Source organism: Podarcis melisellensis (genome assembly GCF_964234715.1).
Source record: "Podarcis melisellensis genome assembly, chromosome: 9".
Lineage (NCBI taxonomy): Eukaryota > Metazoa > Chordata > Lepidosauria > Squamata > Lacertidae > Podarcis > Podarcis melisellensis.
In genome coordinates, this window is record NC_138541.1 from 44,301,674 (window position 1) to 44,322,453 (window position 20,780).

At 45.7% G+C, this 20,780-nt stretch overlaps 1 protein-coding gene across 1 annotated transcript in view; it reads right to left on the reverse strand.

Moving 5' to 3' along the window:
* Window positions 1–20,780, reverse strand: part of DDX60 (DExD/H-box helicase 60) — a 55,534-nt gene that overhangs the window by 8,091 nt on the left and 26,663 nt on the right. Inside the window, exons 21-35 of the mRNA XM_081924249.1 lie at window positions 19,942–20,084; window positions 19,648–19,757; window positions 19,443–19,547; window positions 19,177–19,299; window positions 18,676–18,803; window positions 16,615–16,759; window positions 7,609–7,791; window positions 7,148–7,300; window positions 5,767–5,871; window positions 4,838–5,038; window positions 3,334–3,438; window positions 2,384–2,525; window positions 1,904–2,025; window positions 1,245–1,392; window positions 643–785 (exon numbers count right to left, since the gene is read on the reverse strand). Of these exons, the coding sequence (XP_081780375.1) occupies window positions 643–785; window positions 1,245–1,392; window positions 1,904–2,025; window positions 2,384–2,525; window positions 3,334–3,438; window positions 4,838–5,038; window positions 5,767–5,871; window positions 7,148–7,300; window positions 7,609–7,791; window positions 16,615–16,759; window positions 18,676–18,803; window positions 19,177–19,299; window positions 19,443–19,547; window positions 19,648–19,757; window positions 19,942–20,084 (2,056 nt within the window). The remainder of the gene's footprint in view (window positions 1–642; window positions 786–1,244; window positions 1,393–1,903; window positions 2,026–2,383; window positions 2,526–3,333; window positions 3,439–4,837; window positions 5,039–5,766; window positions 5,872–7,147; window positions 7,301–7,608; window positions 7,792–16,614; window positions 16,760–18,675; window positions 18,804–19,176; window positions 19,300–19,442; window positions 19,548–19,647; window positions 19,758–19,941; window positions 20,085–20,780) is intronic.

A 20,780-nucleotide genomic window follows, 5' to 3' on the forward strand; every position in this document is an offset into this window, starting at 1 on the left:
CCTTCACAGGGAGGTGGGACTGATTCAGATGGTCTGTCCCTGCCACTTAATGGTTTCCAAAGAGTGGTAGGGGATGTTTTGTCCCATGTTGATGGCCTCTCAGCTGATTCCCTGGTGGTCTGCTGGAAGGCAGAGTTAACCAGGACTATTGACTGTCTGGCTCCAAAGTGTCCTCTCCTGTCTACCAACTCCATCTGGTATGCCAGCTGAGACCCTACCTGCCACAGACTGTCTCGCCAGAGTATTGCATGATCTGGTTATCTCCCGCACAATTCAAAGTTTTGGTGCTGACCTTTAAAGCCCTATATGGCCTCGGCCCAGTATACCTGAAGGAACGTCTCCACCCCCATCACTCAGCCTGGACATTGAGATCCAGCACCGAGGGCCTTCTGGCGGTTCCCTCATTGCGAGAAGTGAGGTTACAGGGAACCAGTCTTAGGGCCTTCTTGGTAGTGGTGCCCACCCTCTGGAACGCCCTCCCATCATTTTTTTATATGCGCTGTAAGCCGCCCAGAGTGGCTGAGGAAACCCAGCCAGATGGGTGGTGTGTAAATAATGAATTTAGTAGTAGTAGTAGTAGTAGTAGTATATGCTTTTGACATCTTTCATCAAACCTCCAGTTTTATACTTTTTCCCACTTACATTGTTGACAGAGCCTTTGTGCAGCAAATCAAATTCTGTATTTCCAGACAGGCACACAAACGGTGAAACTGCTGTCCTTCCTTCATCGCAGCTCATTAAGTGAGATGCAAGCGGTGAGTCAGATGGTTTTTTACTTGAAAAATCTAACAAAATGATTAAAAATGTGAATTTATCAATGGGCGCACAACTCTATTATAATTGGATAATAGAGGAATGGACATAAATATCAAAAACAGATATTTATACTTTATATATACTTGATGACTGAAGCCCTCAGATGTCTCATTAGATGTGACCATATATCCTTGTGCTCTTTTTTGTCCCTACTGAATCTAAGCCAAAATATATGCAATTGAATCAATCACATATTCGCCCACTGCCTACCCATGCCTCCATTCCTACCTTTCTTTTGTCCAATCTACCTCCAGCATGCCATCTTCAAACTGTACTCCCTGCAACCCGCCACAGGTTGCCTATCTAAGCCCATGTAGACTCCTCTGGGATCACAAGGCTGCTCAACCAGTGGACCTTTGATTCCTAACTGATAGGCTTCAAAACTGCAGAGTTTGTATTTCAATGTAATATAAACAATGCCTGCTTACCAAGTTCTGAAAGTGGAAGTTTATATTCTTGCTGCATATCAGCCATGGTGGAAACTATCTGCAGAAACTGTCCAAAATTCTCTTTTATTTTGGAGTTGTACTCATGCAAAGCAGCAGCAAAATCTTCAGGGAGATCCTCAAGAAACACCTAGAGACAACAGAATAGTTGCTTGAGAGATAAATAATAATCGTCAAGCCTCATTTAAAGCTTTTAATAAGAAAAAACGTGGGTTTTTTTAAATAGGACCACAGAATACTATATCTAGATCACCAAGAGGGCTCTAGTGACTTTGGCTGTATTGCTGCAGAATTTATCTCATAATCCAATCTATGTCACAGAATTAGAGTACTGTGCAATACAAAAGGTGCTTACATGTATCTTTATACCTTACTTCCATAGTATAAACTTAATTTATCATTCAATAAGTTGTCCATATAGAATCAATAAAAATGCAAGGGAGGAGAGAAGCTTCCAAAGAGAATTAAACAGCATGTGGATTCTTCTGCTCACCTTTGATAAGTAGTTACTGGGGTTTCTTTAAATCACATCATTATCTCCATCTTTGGCATCACCCGCTCATCTTTGTACCTTCTGAACAAAAGTGTCCAATGTCCTTTCCCACATTTTCAGTGGCAAATAAACAAGCTTTTGATCTTACCTTTGACTGGTAAAATGTCCGTCTAGAATTAAGAACAGCAGCTGGTATCCGCCTTCTTCCAAAAAGATGTGCCAATACTAGCACTAGCTTTTCCATCACATCCTGAGAGAAAGCATGTGGTCCTGTTTGGTACAGAAATCCACATTATTGCAAATTAATCCTTCGGGATTGCACTCTTAATGCTTATTTGCAGCTGTGGCTTTACCTGCTCACAGGTGTGGGGGAGATGGGTGGAAACAGCCTCCTGGTCAAATTAGGATCTCTGGTGGTTTGATCCATGAGCTGAAGGTTCTTCACCCTTCATCTATTAGTTACACTTATGAACACTGACATGACAAGGCCTTCCTCACTCCCCCAACCTAGAGTAGAAGTGGTCTCCAAAACAGGAGTAAGAATGGAGTAAATCACTCTGCCCATTCAAAAGCAAAGCGGGGAAGGAAGCAATTGGTGCTCTTTCTCTGTGCCCATGTAAAAACATACCTTTCTTGCTTCGTTGACACAGCTTATGGAATAAGCCTTTCACAAGAAAATCAACTAGTACAATATTGGAAGGTTCATGATAATGCAAATGAGTCACAAGTCCAGCAAATCCTGTAGTATTGCCTTTCTGATCCACATATCCCTAAAGAAAGAAAACACTGTATGTATTCAGATGGATTTCCACCCTAACTCATGAGACAAACTGCAAAATACATTCTTATTTTAATCATGGTGTAAGTTTGGGAGCTGAAAACAGAAACTCTCTCATGTTTGTGCAGGATAACCATAAAGCGACCAAATGTTGTACAATAAAACAGACTAGCTAAATGCTTTAAATATTACTGTGGTCATAGAAGATTAATTTAAGAGGTGGGCCTCAATTTGTTCCAGAGCACATTCACACACTGTTTTGAATACCGAGTACGGAGTACTGTTTATAAATCTGGGCCAGAATGAAAACTTCTAACTTTTTTCAGGAATTTTGGTGGGAGGGGGGGTTGACCCATTAAACTTGGCAGGCATATATTTCAAGGAGCAGGGTTGAATCATTTTGATGTGGGACATTTTTTCCTATTTTTGAACAAGGGAAAATATAGTTGTTGGTGGAGGCACAGCAATGCTTGAGCTCTTGGAAGCCACCATTTTTCCATTCCCAAGAGAGTTTGGAATGATACTGCATTGTGTTAGTTCAGGTGAATTATTGGGGAGAAAATGGCTGTCAGCTCCTGGTGGTATCTGAGAGGTGGATAAATACTCTGCTACCACAGTCATGGGCAGGAACAAAGCTACATTTTCCCCTGAAAGGGAACATACAACACATCTGAACATTGATAAAGCATTACACACCCACATAGTTTTATCACCTTCAGGATGGTGAAGTAATCATTTTTCAGCTCTACAAAAACAAAGTCATGACCCACTTGATTAAATAAGAAGACTTGGAAACTTACCTCCTTCACGAGAAACTGTAATGAAAACAAAAAATACAACTTTAACATCTTGAGGGCCCTTGGTTGTTTGAAGGCTAGAAGTGAATGCTTCAGTATCGACAGGACCTTTGGGAAGGGAAAATATATTAATACATTTCCATTGCAGCTGGCTGGTTGAAAGGTTTGAGAGTAAGATGTTAGAAAACTGGCACTGAGCTTAACATCGATTCTTGGCATACCAGAGTATGGTCAAAGGAATTGCCTGAGAAATTAACGTGTCAGGCCAGAGCAGTAAAGGGCAACCACAATCCCTATTCCTTTTGTAACATACAGCAAATGTTTATTGAATGCATACAGTAAATTGTTCAGACTGTGGCAGGCATCTACCCAACACTCATGGGAAAATGTGGCCCGACCTTTTAGAGTAATCAACTAAAACTTTATTACATAGCATGACATTACATTGGGACAAGGTATTTGTTGTTTACTACTGTAAAAATAGTTTTCTAAAAATGTATCTTCATACCATGAAAAATAAACAAAAACCTTGAGCAAACTAAGTTTGTTCTTGGTATAAGCTTTTGTGTGCATGCACACTTCTTCAGGTATCTGAAGAAGCGTGCATGCACATGAAAGCTTATGTCAGATGTGCGTGCAGCAGCCAGGCCCTGGGACCCATAGGACTTTGCAGGACTGGGGCCCTTCCTAAGTTTGTTCTGAAGAGGCAAGGTGCGGCCGATTGGTAACTCACAGCACCTGGTGGCAAGAGCCGGGAAGGGATATAAGGTCAGCATTTCCCTTCGGCCCTTTGCCACAGCAACACGTTCCCCGCCCTGATGCGTTTGGCTCCTTGACTCCTTGCTTATTGATCCTCGGACCCCTGATTTTGTGACTCCTTGCTTCTTGATCCTCGGACCCTTGGCTTCTTGACTCCTGGCTCTCTGACCCTCTGACTCTTGGCTTCCTGACTCCTGGCTTCTGGACTCCTGTTCCTGCTCCCACCCCGCCATCTTGCCCCCGGTCCTGACGTCCCCAGCCGGGACTTCGATCACCCACGAACCAGACCGTGACAGCTTATACCAAGAACAAACTCAGTTGGTCTCCAAGGTGCCACTGGACAATTTATATACATATATATATTTCGACTGTGTCAGACCAACACGGCTACCTATCTGAATCTAAAACCTTGAGCATTAGAATTTAGTGTTTTTCTTTAACTTGCAGAATGAGTTTTGAAAATGTGTAACAAAATGCACTGGTTAGAACATTGTCAGGAAATTAGTTGATAAATTTAGGCTGCATTTCGTAACACTTTCCTAGGTATTTACTCTTACTGAAGTCACTGGGAGTTATTTCCAAGTAGACACATTTAGGAACACCTTGTTAAATTAAGCTAGGAAGGAGTCATACATTGTTTTTCAGCGCAATCCTCTGTCTATCAGAAGTAAAACCCAATGTGTTCAGTGCCATTGGGTGGCTATAGGATTGCATCCTTCATTAGAGAAGGATTGCTTCCAAGGATTACCTTGGCTTTGGCATCCACTTGATCATCTGCTTTTGAAGCCAACAGCAGGAGTCTCAGTATCAGAGAAATACTCAAAGGAAACTGTCCTCGAAGTTCAGGTACATTAGATTTAATGAGCTTCTGTATTTTAGGCAAAGGAATGTCATAGAAAAAGACATCACCCAAAAAGTCTTGACCTCGTCGCCCAGCACGTCCAGACATCTATGAAAAAGCAATCAAAGTCAGAAATCACCCAAGTAAATAATCAAGCAAAATTTGAAATCAAAGCATTTAAGACTGTAGCAGAGAAGCTATCTATACTGAAGGACAAACATGCTCTTTTTTTCTTTATCAAATAGATAGAGGGATGGGGAGAGAAGAGGCAAAGTCATTCCTAGCAAATCCCAGGCCTTTATACTTGTGGCTATCAATTTCCCTTCAGTGCTGTGTCTGTGGGGACAGGAGTGAAACAAACTTAATTCACTTTACCTGCAAGAGCTAAAGTCTAAATTTCCTAAGTGTCCTCCATATCCAATACACCTGAGACTAAATTACAGATGACCTTAGTCATGCAAGTCTGCTCTTAGATGTAGTGTTGTTTTTAACAAAAAGCCAGCACGGGAGGCCTGATTTGGATCAGAACTGCAACATGGGGACATGGGCAGTGGTGGTGAGTACCCACTGAGAGGGGTAGGGGCAGGGAATAAGGAAACCAGCAGTAAGTGCAGCCAGAGCCAATGATAAACCGAGCCAATTCAGTGCTACTTATTGTTGAGTTCCGTAAACGTAGCACTGAGACTAAACATCCTTCCATATTGTTCTGTGTGTTTGTGGGTCATTGATACAATAATAATGCATTAGTTGTGGATTCATGCTGGACTGTCCAACCCATCCCACTCTCCAAAAACAGCCATGGACTTTTGACTAGTCCTAAAGATTAATCTCATTACCTGCCTATAGTGCAGAGCATCCAAATATACAGAATTCTGTACAAAAACAACAGATTTACATGGCATGTTGATTCCCAAAGCCAAGGTTCCTGTGGCTGTCACCACCTAAAAGAAGAAACAACATTCAGTGGCAGTGCAAGTAAGTAAGTCCCATTCAGCTTAATGAGATTTGTTCCCAGGTATTTGGGTGTAAGAGTGCTGCCTTAATTGTTTTAAAAGATGATAGTTAACATTGACTATCAATGTTAATACCCTAATAATCCTTATCCATGCAGCACAATGCAGAGCTACATAAAAGGTTTTTTTGTGGGTGTGGGAGAGATGAATAAAAAAGCATACTGAAAAATACTGGCAGAATCTGAACTCCAGTTACTAGGACTTGCTAATATTTAGTTAGATTCAGTTTCTAGTCCCTTGTATATATTTTCCTAATCAAGTGCGATCAAGAAAGCATCACTGTGATCTAGGGTATCGAGCATGTTATTTTGGAAAAAGCTCAACTTGTTTTTCATTTATCATGGCCCCCTAAGACCCATGGCAATATTAATGGGAACTGACCAAGGACACGTCTGCACTCTATGCCATGATCATACAAGTTGGCCATAAAACCACGGAGGCTGGAGGAAGAGCAGAATCTCTTCAAAGCACCCAAAATATTAAGCGCTTTCCTTCTACAAAACCACCTCCACCCATCAGCCTGAAATTTAACATCGGATAATGTCAGTATTACCATGAAAGAATGAAGACCAAGTATATAACTTGTACAGAGCAACATCAAAATTAGCAGGCCAGTTATTAAATATAAAGCTGATCATCCCTTTAAAGAAATCAACAATTGTAAATGAGGCCTAAGTGGTGGGAAGGAGAAAAGGTAAGTTATGCCAGTCAATTCCCTGCCTCCCATTCAGGTGTCACTCATTCCTTTTTCTGCCAGTCCCCTACACTTCAGTAGGGTAGCTATTGTAGCTAGTTTAACAAGGGAAGAATATTAGGATCAACACGCGATCCATGTAAAACAGTGCTGGATTAAGCCCTGTGGAGGCTCCTGGGCAATTGAAATCTCGGGGGGGGGGGGCCTCGCAAATTATCCACCTAATACTTTTTAAAAAAAATTTACCAACCATTTTAATAAACCCATTTTTTACACAATACTATTTTGATCCATTGTCACGGGGTCCCTAAATAGCATGGGGCCCATAGGTTAGTGTCTACTCTGCCTGTTAAGTAATCTGACACTGCTTACAATCAAGTTTATTTGATGTTAATGGTCAGGAAAAGGTTTAAATAAACCTAAGATAAATAACTTTGAAGCATACAGACATAGTAGGTGATTGGCAGTATTAACAAGGCATGTATACACATAGATTACATATATACAAACCTGCAGATATCCCTTTCTGAAAAGCATCTCCACCATTTGCTTCCCCTTGGCGTCCACAGCAGAATGATGATACCCAATGCCTCTTAGTGCCAAGCCTTGCAGTTCTATTTTCTTTCTCGAGTATCTTAATCGATCAAATATCTTGATCAAAGTCTAGTGGAAGGAAAGTCTTAATATGTAAGAACAGTAGATGTTTCAAAGCAGCTCATCATTTCTACATGATTGCATAAGTGTAAATTGACTTTAACTGAACACATGTTATAAAACCTTTGCCTATGTAATTTTACATTTTCTAATCATTAATTTGGAGAGAATTTCATAATATCAAATATACTTTGGACATACACAAATATGAACATAGCGGTCTATGTTACAGCACTTGATTTTACATGTCTAATTTTTTCATGAAGATCGAAGTCATTCTTATTTTAATACTGGAAATTAAAGGGCTTTAAGCTCACCTCCTCATCAACAGCATGTTCATTTGCATAGGTGCAGTCGGAAGGAGTTTCATAAATCTTCTCCAGTTGCTTCCTTAGGCTATCAAGCTCAGCTTCCCAAACTAATTGTTTGCCATAGTTACGGACTTTAGTGTCACTGCACAAAAGTACAGATAAATTACCAAACAATTTTTCAACATTTCCCTGACATTGTCATATGTACTCTTTTTCCAGCATACATCCTCTTTTTCATGGGTAGAGTCATCATAGCGATCCATACTTAAAAGTAGAAGTTGGCAAATGCGTCTTTTTTTCTCTTCAGAATCTGGCAACCCTAATATGTGTATGTGCGTGTACAAAAGTGAATGAGACACACAGACAAATGTAGAACTCATTTGTATGTGACACTAGTCTTCTTCACATTTCATGGTAAGTCACGGTTCCTTTGGTTTTTGGGTTTTTTTTCAGAAGGAAACCATGATCTCAGGTTTGGACATGATGCTAAGCAAGGCTTCTTGCTACTCACACTAGAGAAGACATGAAGAGACAGTAACTGGACAGCAAGCACTAGCACGCTGCTGGTTCATGTCTTGTTAATTCATGCCAAGCTACTAACTATGGCTTATAGTAGGGGTAATCTATGTGCTGCTCTCCAGATATTGTTCAACCCTAGCCAGCATGGCTGATAGTCAGGGGTGATGGAAGCTGCAGTCCATCATTCACAACTAAAGGACTTCCTCTGGCTTACCCTGCTGTGCAAAAAAAAAGGTCACTTGAAATCCAATAGACTAGTTCACATTTACATTTCAGGCAACAGGAAGTGGAGAGGTGACGCAGCACTGATGTTGGGACTACAGGGCTACATTGGTGAGGGTTGACTCTACTGGTGCCTAATTCTATTGGTGCTTCAACAAAGCCCTGATTTCACTCCCGCCTGACCCCTCACCATCCTGGTAAGTGGCAATGACTCCACAACCATCTCAGTGTTATATTCTTCTTAGAGGAATGACATTTACACTCTGCTCATAGAAGCACATGGGATTCAAGGTCATCATGTGATTGCAGTAGGGCTGGCTGAGAAGCCAATGGATCCCAGGCTGCCCTGCCTCTCCCTGTCCTTGGAACATCCTGTTTTGAAGCTTTCTGCTGGCTGCCAGCAGCAGGGATCATACCAGCTGCATGGGCACCTGCACACTGGGTGAATGGGAGGGGAGATCTGTGGTACCAGAGTGGTGCTACTATCACTCTGCAGGTGGCAGCTGGTGGGCGGGATCCCTCTTGCTAATCTAACTTCACTTCTTCTCCAGCCTGGGGCAAAGGGGATTGAAATTGCTCTGCCAGACACCCAACACAATGTGTACAGTACATACAAATAGTTTCAAATACTTGGTCTGCTCCTTTTTCAGATGTTTTTTCTTTTTAGATTTAAAAAAATATTTGCTCTTGTTAACTTTTCGTGTAGTTATCTCCTAAGGAGCTGCATACTCTTTCAGTCCGATGTTGTGGTCTTTTAATGAGTGCTCACACCTTCCTTTGTGGGCGCCCTTTGTGGGACTGAGCACAGCACCTTGGGCCACGTGGGACCCACCAGCTGGTTGGGCTGGCCCGCCTCCCTGTCTTAGTCCTTGGAGGTTCCCGCCAAACCTGGTTAGCCAATCAGCCCTGCAGGGAGGCGGGGCCAGTTGCTTAAATAGGAGGCAGAGCCAGCAGCAACCATGTGGTTGGCTCTAGAGCTTCAGGGAGGGGAACATTTCCAGAATCGTCGTGGGACAGAACAATGAGTATGTTGGGCCCCATCCTCGTCTCTTCCCTCATCCTTTTAGTTTAATTTCCCCTCATCTCCTTAATTTAGCCAGGAGCCGCGCCGCCTTGGGTGGCCTTCTCTCCCCTCCCCCCACCATCCTTCACTGCTTGATCCACATAGGGACTCAGCAGCATCACCCAGTTCCTCTATTGGGGAGGGCACAATGGGCAGGGGGGTGCGGGGCCACCTTGAGGGGCCTCCACTTTGCTCCCAGTGGGTTTTTTTTTGCTTTTTGACAATGGTGGGGGTGGGGGGTTGAATGCAGGAAAGGGCAGTTGGTGAAATCATGAAACTATTATTTCAACATGAAACATTGAAATCTTATGAAAATATGAAAATATGGAAACAGAAACTCAATTATTAAATGCTTTCTGTATCTTATCTGCCTTTTAAAAAAGAGATATTTGCCCAATGATATGGAAAGGACGAGCTTACCTTTGACCGATCACAGCTGAAAAGCAGAGAGATGCCACCTGCAAATTGGTGGATGTTGCTTGCCACAATTACGAAATTATTATCAAACTTAGTTCAAGGAGGCAAGGTAATAAAAGGGGTTAATAATCCTTTTGAAAATGGGGCTCTGTCTTAATTTGTTTTATAAAGATAACAATTCTATCTAAAATGAGTATAATTATTTGATGTGATGTATTCAAACACAGCTTTTTATGCGATAAAAGTAAATTTTGGAAAAAGAAAAAAAGGTTTATAGCACTTACTCCTTTTGCGCCTGTCAGGGTTTCTGGGAGAGAGGAGGAGATGACAGAGGAGACGGAGAGCGAGTGGGAGGAGGGGCAGAAGGATGAGGAAGAAGATGACGGAATTCTGAGGGAATCCACGAGTCTGAGCAGCGAGTCAGAGGATTCTCAAAAGGGGGTTACCTTAATCAAGCAAAAGGGAGGAGAAGGGAGAAGCGGAGAGGAGCCCAGTGGAAGACAGACGCAGCAAGAGGCGTCTCAGCCGGAACGGAGTAAAGGGGGTGGAGTCGTCAGCCTCTCGGAGGGAGCAGGATTAGGAGAGAACAGAGAAAGGGGGTTGGAGCAAGGTGTTCAGCCGGAAAGGGTGGAGAGCAGAACAAGGGGTGGTGTAGCGGTCGAAAGAAAGGTCAGCAGCAACGTACGCGCGCCAAGTTCAAACGTAGAGGCGCGCGGAAGTGGAGAGAGCTCAGGGGAGGAGCCCGGCCCTAAAGCCAGAAGGAGGGGGGAAGAGGCGGCAGAGGATTCAGCCTCAGGCGAGTCACGGAGAGAGGGAACCCAGGGGGGCAGGAAGACCCTGCGGAAAAGAAAGGAGAGGAAGAGGTGGTCTAGAGCCAGGCTATTAAGTTGGTGTGGAAGAGGGGAGGAGTCAGAGGGGACTTCAGCGGTCTAACGTGACAGACGTACGGCCACGATGCTGAACTGTACGAGAAGCAGAAATCTTCAATAAACTTTTCCTGTAAATAAACTGCAACGGAGTGAGGTCTCTTGTGAGCTGGGACCCGTCCTGGGTGGCCGTGACAGTAAGTCCCCTCTCAGAAAGCAAAAAATTTTTTTTGCGAAGCTCACGAACGGGAGCAGCCATGAGCGCTGAGGAGCAGCTGGTTGCACTGCGGGATCAGGTTACCGCTCTCACATCGGCAGTCATTGCTTCGCAGAAGAAGAATGACGACTTGGAGAAGACGTGCCAGGATTTGCAGGCAAGGTGGGAACACGCGGACAGGGCGGGGGCCCCAGGTTCCAGAGCGGAGGGCATTGCGCTTGGACGGAGGGGGGGTGCCCTGGTTCCGCATTTTAATGGCAACTTGCAAGACTATCCCAATTTCAGAGCGGACGTCGTATATGCACTGCATTTACTCCGTCACGATTTTAAAGATGAGGAGGAGAAAGTGGGGTTCATTGTTTCGCACCTGCATGGGGAGGCCAGGGCTTGGCTACGCAATCTGTGGCGCGAAGATGGACCGGCCCGTCGCAATTCAACTGCGTTCATCAAAGCGATGGATTCTTGTTTTCAATCCTCTGTGGATGTGGACATTGCGCGCCGTCAAATGCACGGGCTGAGGCAGGGGAAAGCGACTGTGCGCCAATACCACTCTAAATTTTTTGCATTGCTCACCGCCTTAGATTGGCCAAAGGACAGTAAGCCGGTCAGAGATCTTTTTTGGGAGGGATTGAGCCCCCCCATCAAGGATGAGATCGCTAGGGGGGACAGACCCCAGACCCTAGAAGACGTGGTGCAACGGGCTTTAGCTATTGGAATTCGACATGAGGGACGTCCGTGGCACGAGGAGGACGGGCCCCAAGCGCGTGCGCAAGCGAGGACTCTCCCTTTTGTGCACAGGGATTTCAGCCGTGCGCACCCCTCGCCAATGGGGAAGGACAGCGTGGAGCCAATGGAGATTGGTGGTGCTAGGGCTCAGAAGCCATCCCAGAGCCCTGTCCCTGGTGCAGCCAAAGCGAAGCCTCCTAGAGGAACCAGGAAGTGTTACATCTGTGACAGTGCGCACCATATGGCGAAAGAGTGCCCCCAGAGGCTCCAGAAGCACACTGCAGCACTGGCAACTGTAACAGCAGAGGTGCAACCAGGGGAGCAGCTTCAGGGAAATGACAGTGCCTGGCTGGAAGCAGAGCTACTGGGGCTCAGCCAGGCGGATCTGTAGACAAGCCCCCAGCATCACTGCAGAGCGTGGACCCTTTGCCTCCCAGACCGGCAGTTCTGCTCACAGCAACACTCCAGTTGCCTGATGGGAGACTCCTCGAGGTTCCAATAACGATCGATTCGGGAAGCAACGCCGACTTCGTGGGACTGCAGTTCGTTAAGCAGCACAACATGGCGCTCCTGCCTGCAACGACGCCTCTAAACGTGGTCACGGTAGACGGCAGGAAGTTGCTGGGGGGGCAAGTGGTGCAGCAAACCCCTCCCATGATGATGCAGATTGGCAACCATCGAGAACTTATTAGTTTCAATGTCACCCACTTATCGGACACACCCATCGTGTTAGGCATGAGTTGGCTGGAGAGGCACAGTCCCGCGGTTGCGTGGTACCAGCGGCAGATCACCTTTTGTTCATCGTATTGTGCTCAGCATTGCTTTCAGACCGATCAAGGAGGAGAAGCCGAGCAGCAGTTGCATCTGGGTATGGTGCAAACAGTGCCTCACAAGTACCAGGACTTCTTGGAGGTTTTCTGTGAGAAGGAAGCTGACAAGTTGCCGCCTCACAGACCTTACGACTGCGCGATTGATTTAGTGCCAGGGGCGCAACTGCCTGCTGCCAAGCTGTACTCCATGTCGGAAGACGAGATGCAAGAGCTTCGGGAGTTCATAGACCATAACCTCAAGCGAGGTTTCATCCAGGAATCTAAAGCAGCGGGTGGCAGCCCTGTGTTCTTTGTGAAGAAGAAAAACACGCCCCAAAAAAGGCTTATAGTGGATTACAGGTTCATAAACAGCTTGACTAAGCCCAAAGCTTTCCCCATGCCCAAGATTGACGACCTTTTAGCGACCGTCAGGAGGGGCAAGATTTTCACCAAGCTGGACCTACGTGGAGCTTACAATCTCATCCGCATCCGGAAAGGAGATGAGTGGAAGACCGCCATGTTCACCCCTCTGGGCACATACGAATACAGAGTCATGCCTTTCGGTCTCCAAAATGGCAGCCACGTTTTTCAAGCATTTATGCACCACGTGCTAGCAGGTCTCCTCTACAAGAAGTGTGTCTGCTTTCTCGACGATATCCTGATTTTCTCGGAATCGCCGGAGGATCACGATAAGGACGTGAGGGAGGTCCTGCAGAGGCTGAAGGACCACAGGCTGTACGCCAAGTTGGAGAAATGCCAGTTTGATGTCAGAGAGGTTGATTTCCTTGGCTACAAGTTGTCCGACGAGGGACTGGCCATGGACAGGGCTAAGGTTCAAGCGCTGTTGGACTGGAAAAGCCCTCGAAATCGGAAAGAGGTCCAGAGGTTCATCGGCTTTGCCAATTTTTACCGCAAGTTTATTAAAGGTTTTGCGAACGCGACGGCGGCTATCACTGACACCCTCAGTTCCAAGAAGAAGAAGTTCGTCTGGACCGAACAAGCGGAGCGGTCCTTCCGGACGCTTAAAGGTCTTTTCGCCTCCGAAGAGCAGCTGCTCCACGTGAATCCCGGCAGACCCATGCGGGTAGAGACCGATGCGTCAGACAGAGCGGTTGGGGCCGTTCTTTTGCAAGAGGATTCACAAGGCAACTGGAGACCGGGTGCGTTCTACTCCCGGAAGCTCAGCAAGACGGAGCGCAATTATACCATCTGGGACAGGGAGTTGTTGGCCATTCATGCAGCTTTCAAAGCGTGGCGACACTTCTTAATAGGAGCCAAGCACACGGTGCAAGTCCGCACGGATCACAAGAACTTAGAGTATTGGCGGACGGCTAAGTTACAGACCCAGCGACACATGCGCTGGGCGGAGTTCTTTGCGGATTTCGACTTCAAAATAGAATACATCCCAGGAGACTCCAATGTTATTGCAGACGCGCTGTCCCGAAAGCCGCAATACTTGGAGGAAGCAGCTCCAATCGCAGCAAAGCACATTTTCGCACCGCAGGCGTGGACGTGCGCTACCATCGCAGTCGACCTGGACGCGGTGCGACGCGCGTTGCAAAGGGATCAGTTTGCACAGTCCAAGATGGAGGAGCTACGCGGAGGGTCGCGAGACAACGATGAGTTCCAATTGCAAGATGGACTTTTGACTCGTAAGGGTGCCCTTTACGTGCCCACCGACGATCTTCGAGCCAAGGTTCTGCAACAATTGCATGACGCCCCTAGTGCAGGCCATTTCGGCAAAGAGAAGACGATGGAGTTGGTGGCTAGAGACTTTTGGTGGCCCCAGATGAGAGGAGAGGTGGCGGACTACGTCGCCAGGTGTGATATCTGCCAGAGGTCCAAACCAGTGCACCAGAAGCAGGCGGGATTGCTAGAACCGCTAGAGACACCGCAGCAACCGTGGGAGAGGGTAGCGTTGGACTTTGTTACGGACCTGCCCAGCTCCAGAGGTAAGACGGCGGTGTTAGTGGTGGTGGACTTGTTCACCAAGATGGCGCATTTCATCCCTTGTGCCAAGGTGGCGACGGCAGAACAGACCGCAAAGCTCTTCATCGATCACGTCTTCAGGGTGCATGGACTTCCGCAGTCCGTCTTGTCCGACAGGGGGCGCCAGTTTGTTTCCACTTTCTGGCGAAAGCTTCTGGGCATCTTGCACGTCAAAATCAACCTGACATCGGCGAGACATCCACAAACCAACGGTCAAGCGGAGAGGGTCAACGCGATCATGCAGCAGTACCTGCGGTGCTACGCCAACCAGCGACCTGCGGCGTGGGTGGACTATCTGCCGATGGCTGAATTCGCCTACAACAACACGAAACACGCATCCACCGGGGTGACGCCTTTCTTCGCGAACAATGGCCGTCATCCCAGAACCTTCCCGAGATTTGCGGCACCAGGAGGGGGGGGGCCTCAAGATGCCGACCAGTTTGCAGCGGAGTTGCAAGAGGTGCACGAGGAGCTGCGGAGACATTTGGAGCTGGCAAAACAGGCGTATAAGGTGCAGGCCGATAAGCACAGGAGGGCGGGAGAGGACATCCAGATTGGGGACTGGGTGTGGTTAGCAGCCCACGCGATGCCGGCCAGGTCATTGGCCAAGAAGAAGTTAGGACACAGGCAGCTAGGGCCATATCAAGTTGAGGCTAAGGTCAATCCGGTGGCTTTTCGTCTAGCCCTTCCGGAGGGTTCCAGGGTGCACCCGGTCTTTCATAGGTCGGTGCTCACTCCCTACAAAACCCCACACAGGTTTCAAGAGTCAGGAGCACTCCCAGAGCCACGTAGGAGGGCGCCTGAGGGGGGGGAATCGCCAAGACCAGAACCTCTTAACGAGGTCACAGAGATACTGGACTCGAGATGGGGGGAGGAGGGAGTTGAATATTTTCTAGCCAGGGAAGGCACTCCGGCCTCTGCCAATAGCTGGGTGCCGGGTTACGCGTTGGACGAACCCCTGTTGAAGGAGGAGTTCCATGCACTTTTTCCGCACAAGCCCATGCCCGAGGAGTATTTTGATGATTGGCTTTTCACGCCCACTTTGTCAGACAGCACGTTCGAGGGTTTCTCCTCACCCGAGGGCCATACGCCCGAAACAAGCCCGACCAGGGATCCGAGACTGGGGGGGGAGGAGACAGGCCCTTGTTGGTGGGTGGATCAGCCAAGGGAGGCATGGAGTCAGAGATGGATGGTAGGTCCTTGGCAGGCAGCGCCAGGAGAAGCAGTGATGGAGGAAGAGACTGTGAGGTCTGTGGGTGGGGAACCCGAGTTCGAACACACATATACGGAGATGACAGAGGAGAACGTTGAAGTGGACAACTTGTATCCTGAACCGACCCCGGAAGAACCACGTTTTCCTCAACCTGCACCCGGCGAGCGGGAGGGGGGAAGGGGGGGCTTCGAGGGGGGGATGGATGTCAGGGTTTCTGGGAGAGAGGAGGAGATGACAGAGGAGACGGAGAGCGAGTGGGAGGAGGGGCAGAAGGATGAGGAAGAAGATGACGGAATTCTGAGGGAATCCACGAGTCTGAGCAGCGAGTCAGAGGATTCTCAAAAGGGGGTTACCTTAATCAAGCAAAAGGGAGGAGAAGGGAGAAGCGGAGAGGAGCCCAGTGGAAGACAGACGCAGCAAGAGGCGTCTCAGCCGGAACGGAGTAAAGGGGGTGGAGTCGTCAGCCTCTCGGAGGGAGCAGGATTAGGAGAGAACAGAGAAAGGGGGTTGGAGCAAGGTGTTCAGCCGGAAAGGGTGGAGAGCAGAACAAGGGGTGGTGTAGCGGTCGAAAGAAAGGTCAGCAGCAACGTACGCGCGCCAAGTTCAAACGTAGAGGCGCGCGGAAGTGGAGAGAGCTCAGGGGAGGAGCCCGGCCCTAAAGCCAGAAGGAGGGGGGAAGAGGCGGCAGAGGATTCAGCCTCAGGCGAGTCACGGAGAGAGGGAACCCAGGGGGGCAGGAAGACCCTGCGGAAAAGAAAGGAGAGGAAGAGGTGGTCTAGAGCCAGGCTATTAAGTTGGTGTGGAAGAGGGGAGGAGTCAGAGGGGACTTCAGCGGTCTAACGTGACAGACGTACGGCCACGATGCTGAACTGTACGAGAAGCAGAAATCTTCAATAAACTTTTCCTGTAAATAAACTGCAACGGAGTGAGGTCTCTTGTGAGCTGGGACCCGTCCTGGGTGGCCGTGACAGCGCCATTAAATATTTTTCTCTCTTTTTACATTTTTTTGTTAGCCATTCTTCTTTTCCAGAAGCTCGGATGGGCTTTTTACTTTGCTTCTCTTTTAAGAATTCGCAGACATTGTGAGCCAAACGTTCCACTTCTTTAATATTGAATCTTTAAAAAGAGGTGTTCCAACTACGGTTATTTGCTGCTAATCAGATCCCTTACCATAAGATTATATACACGACTATTCCGAAATAAGTCCCAGCGAGTTGAATGGGGCATTTACCCACATAAGTGGGAATAGGATTGGAGTCTTATATTGTATTTTCTCCCAAAAAGCCTCAATAGGCTAGAATATGTTTAGGTAAGCTTTAGTAGCTTGTAGCTTCCATAGCTCTACTGTGAATAAGTAATGCCTATGAACTTGCATGCAAATGAATACCTATTAATAATTAGGGCTGTTACTAGATTCAAAAATAAAATCTCACCTTTATCATTTAGTGAATTAACTACAGGTTCTAAATTTTCATGTGCATAAAATCCAGAGGGAGAATGCTGCTTGGGAACTTGCTACTGTGTGAGTGGGGTGGGTGGGTGTTTTGGATCAGGTTAGCTATATTGATTTGTATGCTGTTGGTGGATTATTGTCGTTGTCTTGTTGGGCTGTGTATGTGATAAAGGGGAGCCATACCAGGGTAAAAGCGTCTTCTTCTGTTTGTCCCTGTGTCAGTTTCAGTTTATTGGTTAATTTTTCTAGTAGGGCTGTTTCCCATACTATTTGGTACCATTGGTCCATGCTTACTCCTGACAGGTCTCTCCAGTGTCTGGTTATGGTGTTTCTGGCTTCTGAAAGTAAGTGGGTTATGAGTTCTTTGTGGTGTAAATGGGCATTGTTGTCTTGGAGCTTCTGAATTACTTTATTGGGCTGCAGTGGGCTCTTTGATTTGCACACGCTTTTCAACACTGGAGTTGCTGTTGCTTCCCGGGATGAGGCAGGGAGGCCGCGAGGTCAGAGCTGTGTTGGTGCACAAGCTGGCACAGCACTCCTGCAGGTCCCCCCACCTATCCCTGACCTCACTGCCTCCCTTATCATTCCAGTAAGTGGCAGCACTACAGCTCTGACGATACTGCCAACAAGATACCACCTACAGTGCTGGCTGCCCCGGGGAAAGGGTAGAAACTGTGAAGGTAACCAAGCCATTAGCACAACATGCTTACCAGGTTTTGGGGTGAAGAGGCACACTTCTTTGGTTTCTGTCTTTATCCCACCCAACAGGTGCCTACAAGCATTCTGTTTGATCCTCTACTGTTTGTATGGACACGCTGCTCGTCCCCAACTCTGACACTGCTTAGGGTGTACAGTGGTACTTCAGGTTAAGTACTTAATTCGTTCCAGAGGTCTGTACTTAACCTGAAACTGTTCTTAACCTGAAGCACCACTTTAGCCTCCTGCTGCCGCCGCGCTGCCACAGCACAATTTCTGTTCTCATCCTGAAGCAAAGTTCTTAACCCGAGGTACTATTTCTGGCTTAGCAGAGTCTGTAACCTGAAGCATATGTAACCCGAGGTACCACTGTATACATCTTATTTGTGTGTAGCCTCTGTGTGGAAGGCCCAATTGGTGAATGTGTGGCATGTGTTATCCCACTCCACACTCAGTGCAAGACTATTTACATATTTGCATCATCTAGGCAAGGCCAATGTTGAGCTGATTAGTGGACCCAGATAAACGCATTCAGGAGGATTTCCATTCACTGTAGATACGCTCTTTCCTATGCTAACAAATTCAAAATGCAGTGATTGGCAAAGGCAGACAAGGAAAGTGATTATAAATAATCCTCTAAAAAAAATAATCAGTTACAAAACTGCTTCTGCTGAAACAGCATTTTAAAGAGACTTTATAATAGTCTGTATCTTAGAGGGAAGAACTTTCATTATGAAGATTAAAATAATTGCTGCCTGACCAATAGTCGTTTTTGTTTATTGTTGTTCCCTGCCCCAATTCCGAATTCGAATTATCCACTTCATTTGTTATGTGTCAATTACCTATACAAGACAGACATATATACCTCCATTGTCTTACTTACAGGAAAAATAGTGCAGGCAATTTATCCATCTTTTTTAGCTTGTCAACAAAATGAGGAAAGTGTTTTCTCATCGCAGTTTCAGAAGAAAAAGTAGATTGAGGTTTGAGCAGCTGCAGCACTCTGTTTGCCTAGGGGTTAAAAGGGGTAACAGCAATGAAAAAAATTCCTTTCCATTTCTGGATGAATTTTTTTGGGTAAGCAGAAATAAATAATGGCACAAGAAAGTACAGAACAAGGTTAACAGTGTTTCAATTTGAGTTCTATTATTCTCTGCACCATTTTTTATTTTTTGAATAATGATCTTTGCTTAGCTGCAGTTTCCCAATGCTTTCTAAAGTGCAAAACTAAAACTGGGGTGGCAGTCTCCACCATTCCTCCTCTGCCCAGTCCAACTTCCTGACACAGCCAAGTAATAGACTGAAAATATTAGAGAATATCTAAGGCCTTTAGAAAATAAAAAGAAGGATGATGCACAGGTAGAGAGATGGAAATAATAAATACCTCCTTACTGCAACCATGTTTAATCCACATTTCTAATTCTTCTTTCAACTGTTTCTCATAAGTTCTTGCATCAGCCTTTGTGATGACCATTTTGTCCTTAAAAAACTGCTCAGGCTCCAGTTCCTTGATATCAAAGATCAAGGGGGAAATAGTGACCACAACTGTGTTCTCAAATAAGTAAAATAGTATCTTCTTTTTTTATATAGGTAACAATTGCTCTGTATATTTGAAGATAAATAATATATCTGTAAATAGCATGTACTTACATCCCCCCTTGGCCAGTCTGTCCTTGCCTTTACCATAATGTCATACAATATGACAGCTTCTCGAGGAGAAAGAGAAAGGTCCAAGGGAAAGCCGTACCTCTCAATCTGCAATGCCAAATAAATAAGCAAGCACTGAGTAGCATGTTACAAATTTCAGTGGTTATGCTGTTTCTTCCATAATATCCCAATGTAATCTTAAACTTACATGATCCACAGTTAATGCAGCATAGGGATGATAGTGATGGATAGTGAAGTCATCATTGTCCAGGGAACATACATACTTTTCTAAATCATTGTATCTCTCTTCATATACCACTGAAAGCAGAATAATCTGAAATAAGTGATCTGGTAATATTTAGGTTATAAAGCCCAACACAAGCCGCTTTAAACTTCACGGTCAACCTGATGTGGATTTTTTAAACTCATTCAAGATTTAAGAAGACAAACAGAAAAAAGTAATCTCTCTACTATTGTAAAAGTTTTGATTTTGGGTACATACCTAACTTAACTTTGTATGATGTTTTCTGTGTTCTGACACTCTGCTTCACTTTAACTCCTTTCTTAACAGAAGTGGAACGGCTAGAATTCCGCGCTATTACAGCTTCAGTATGTTGCCAGTATCTTTTTACTGACTGTAGCCATCTGTTAGGACGGAGGAGAAGAATTACATTCCCAGTATAAACACAAGTCTTTGGGCTCTATCTATCTCAGTGGCAGCCCACGCAGAGCCACAGAGCTGCCTTGCTGACAACAGATGAAGATGATTAGGTTGACATGCCAAAATGGCTTCTAAGCAGTTTATAAGTATAAAATCAATCAAATCCATGCACAATTAAAATACACGATAAAATAATTCCACCATGCATCAAAAACATCCATAGTTAAAATATGCAATTAAACAAACCAATTTAAAAGCATATCAATTAAAGTTTTTTTTTTAAAAAAGTTTCAGTAATTAGATCAGAAAGTTCTAAGTTCAAGGAAATGATTTCCTAAACAAATGTGTTATCCAGAGCAAGCAGAATGCCTGTACTCATGGAACATCTCGTATTTCAGCAGGGAGGGCATTACACACCATTGCTGCTAATGAAAAAGTAAGCCATGTCGGTGGATTAGGTATCATTTGATGTTCCTCTCCACGATTCTTACATGTATGTAACTAGCCCATGAGAGTTAATGTAGCATTGCACTTAAGATAGTGAGATGTGTTCATGAAAGAGCTCGATTCAGATCTCACCTTGGCTGCAAGTTTGCAAGCTGTTCCTTGAAAAACACATTTTTTCAGGTTTGGTTTACTGTCTGAATAGCACTGTACTACCTCACAGAATGATGGGACGC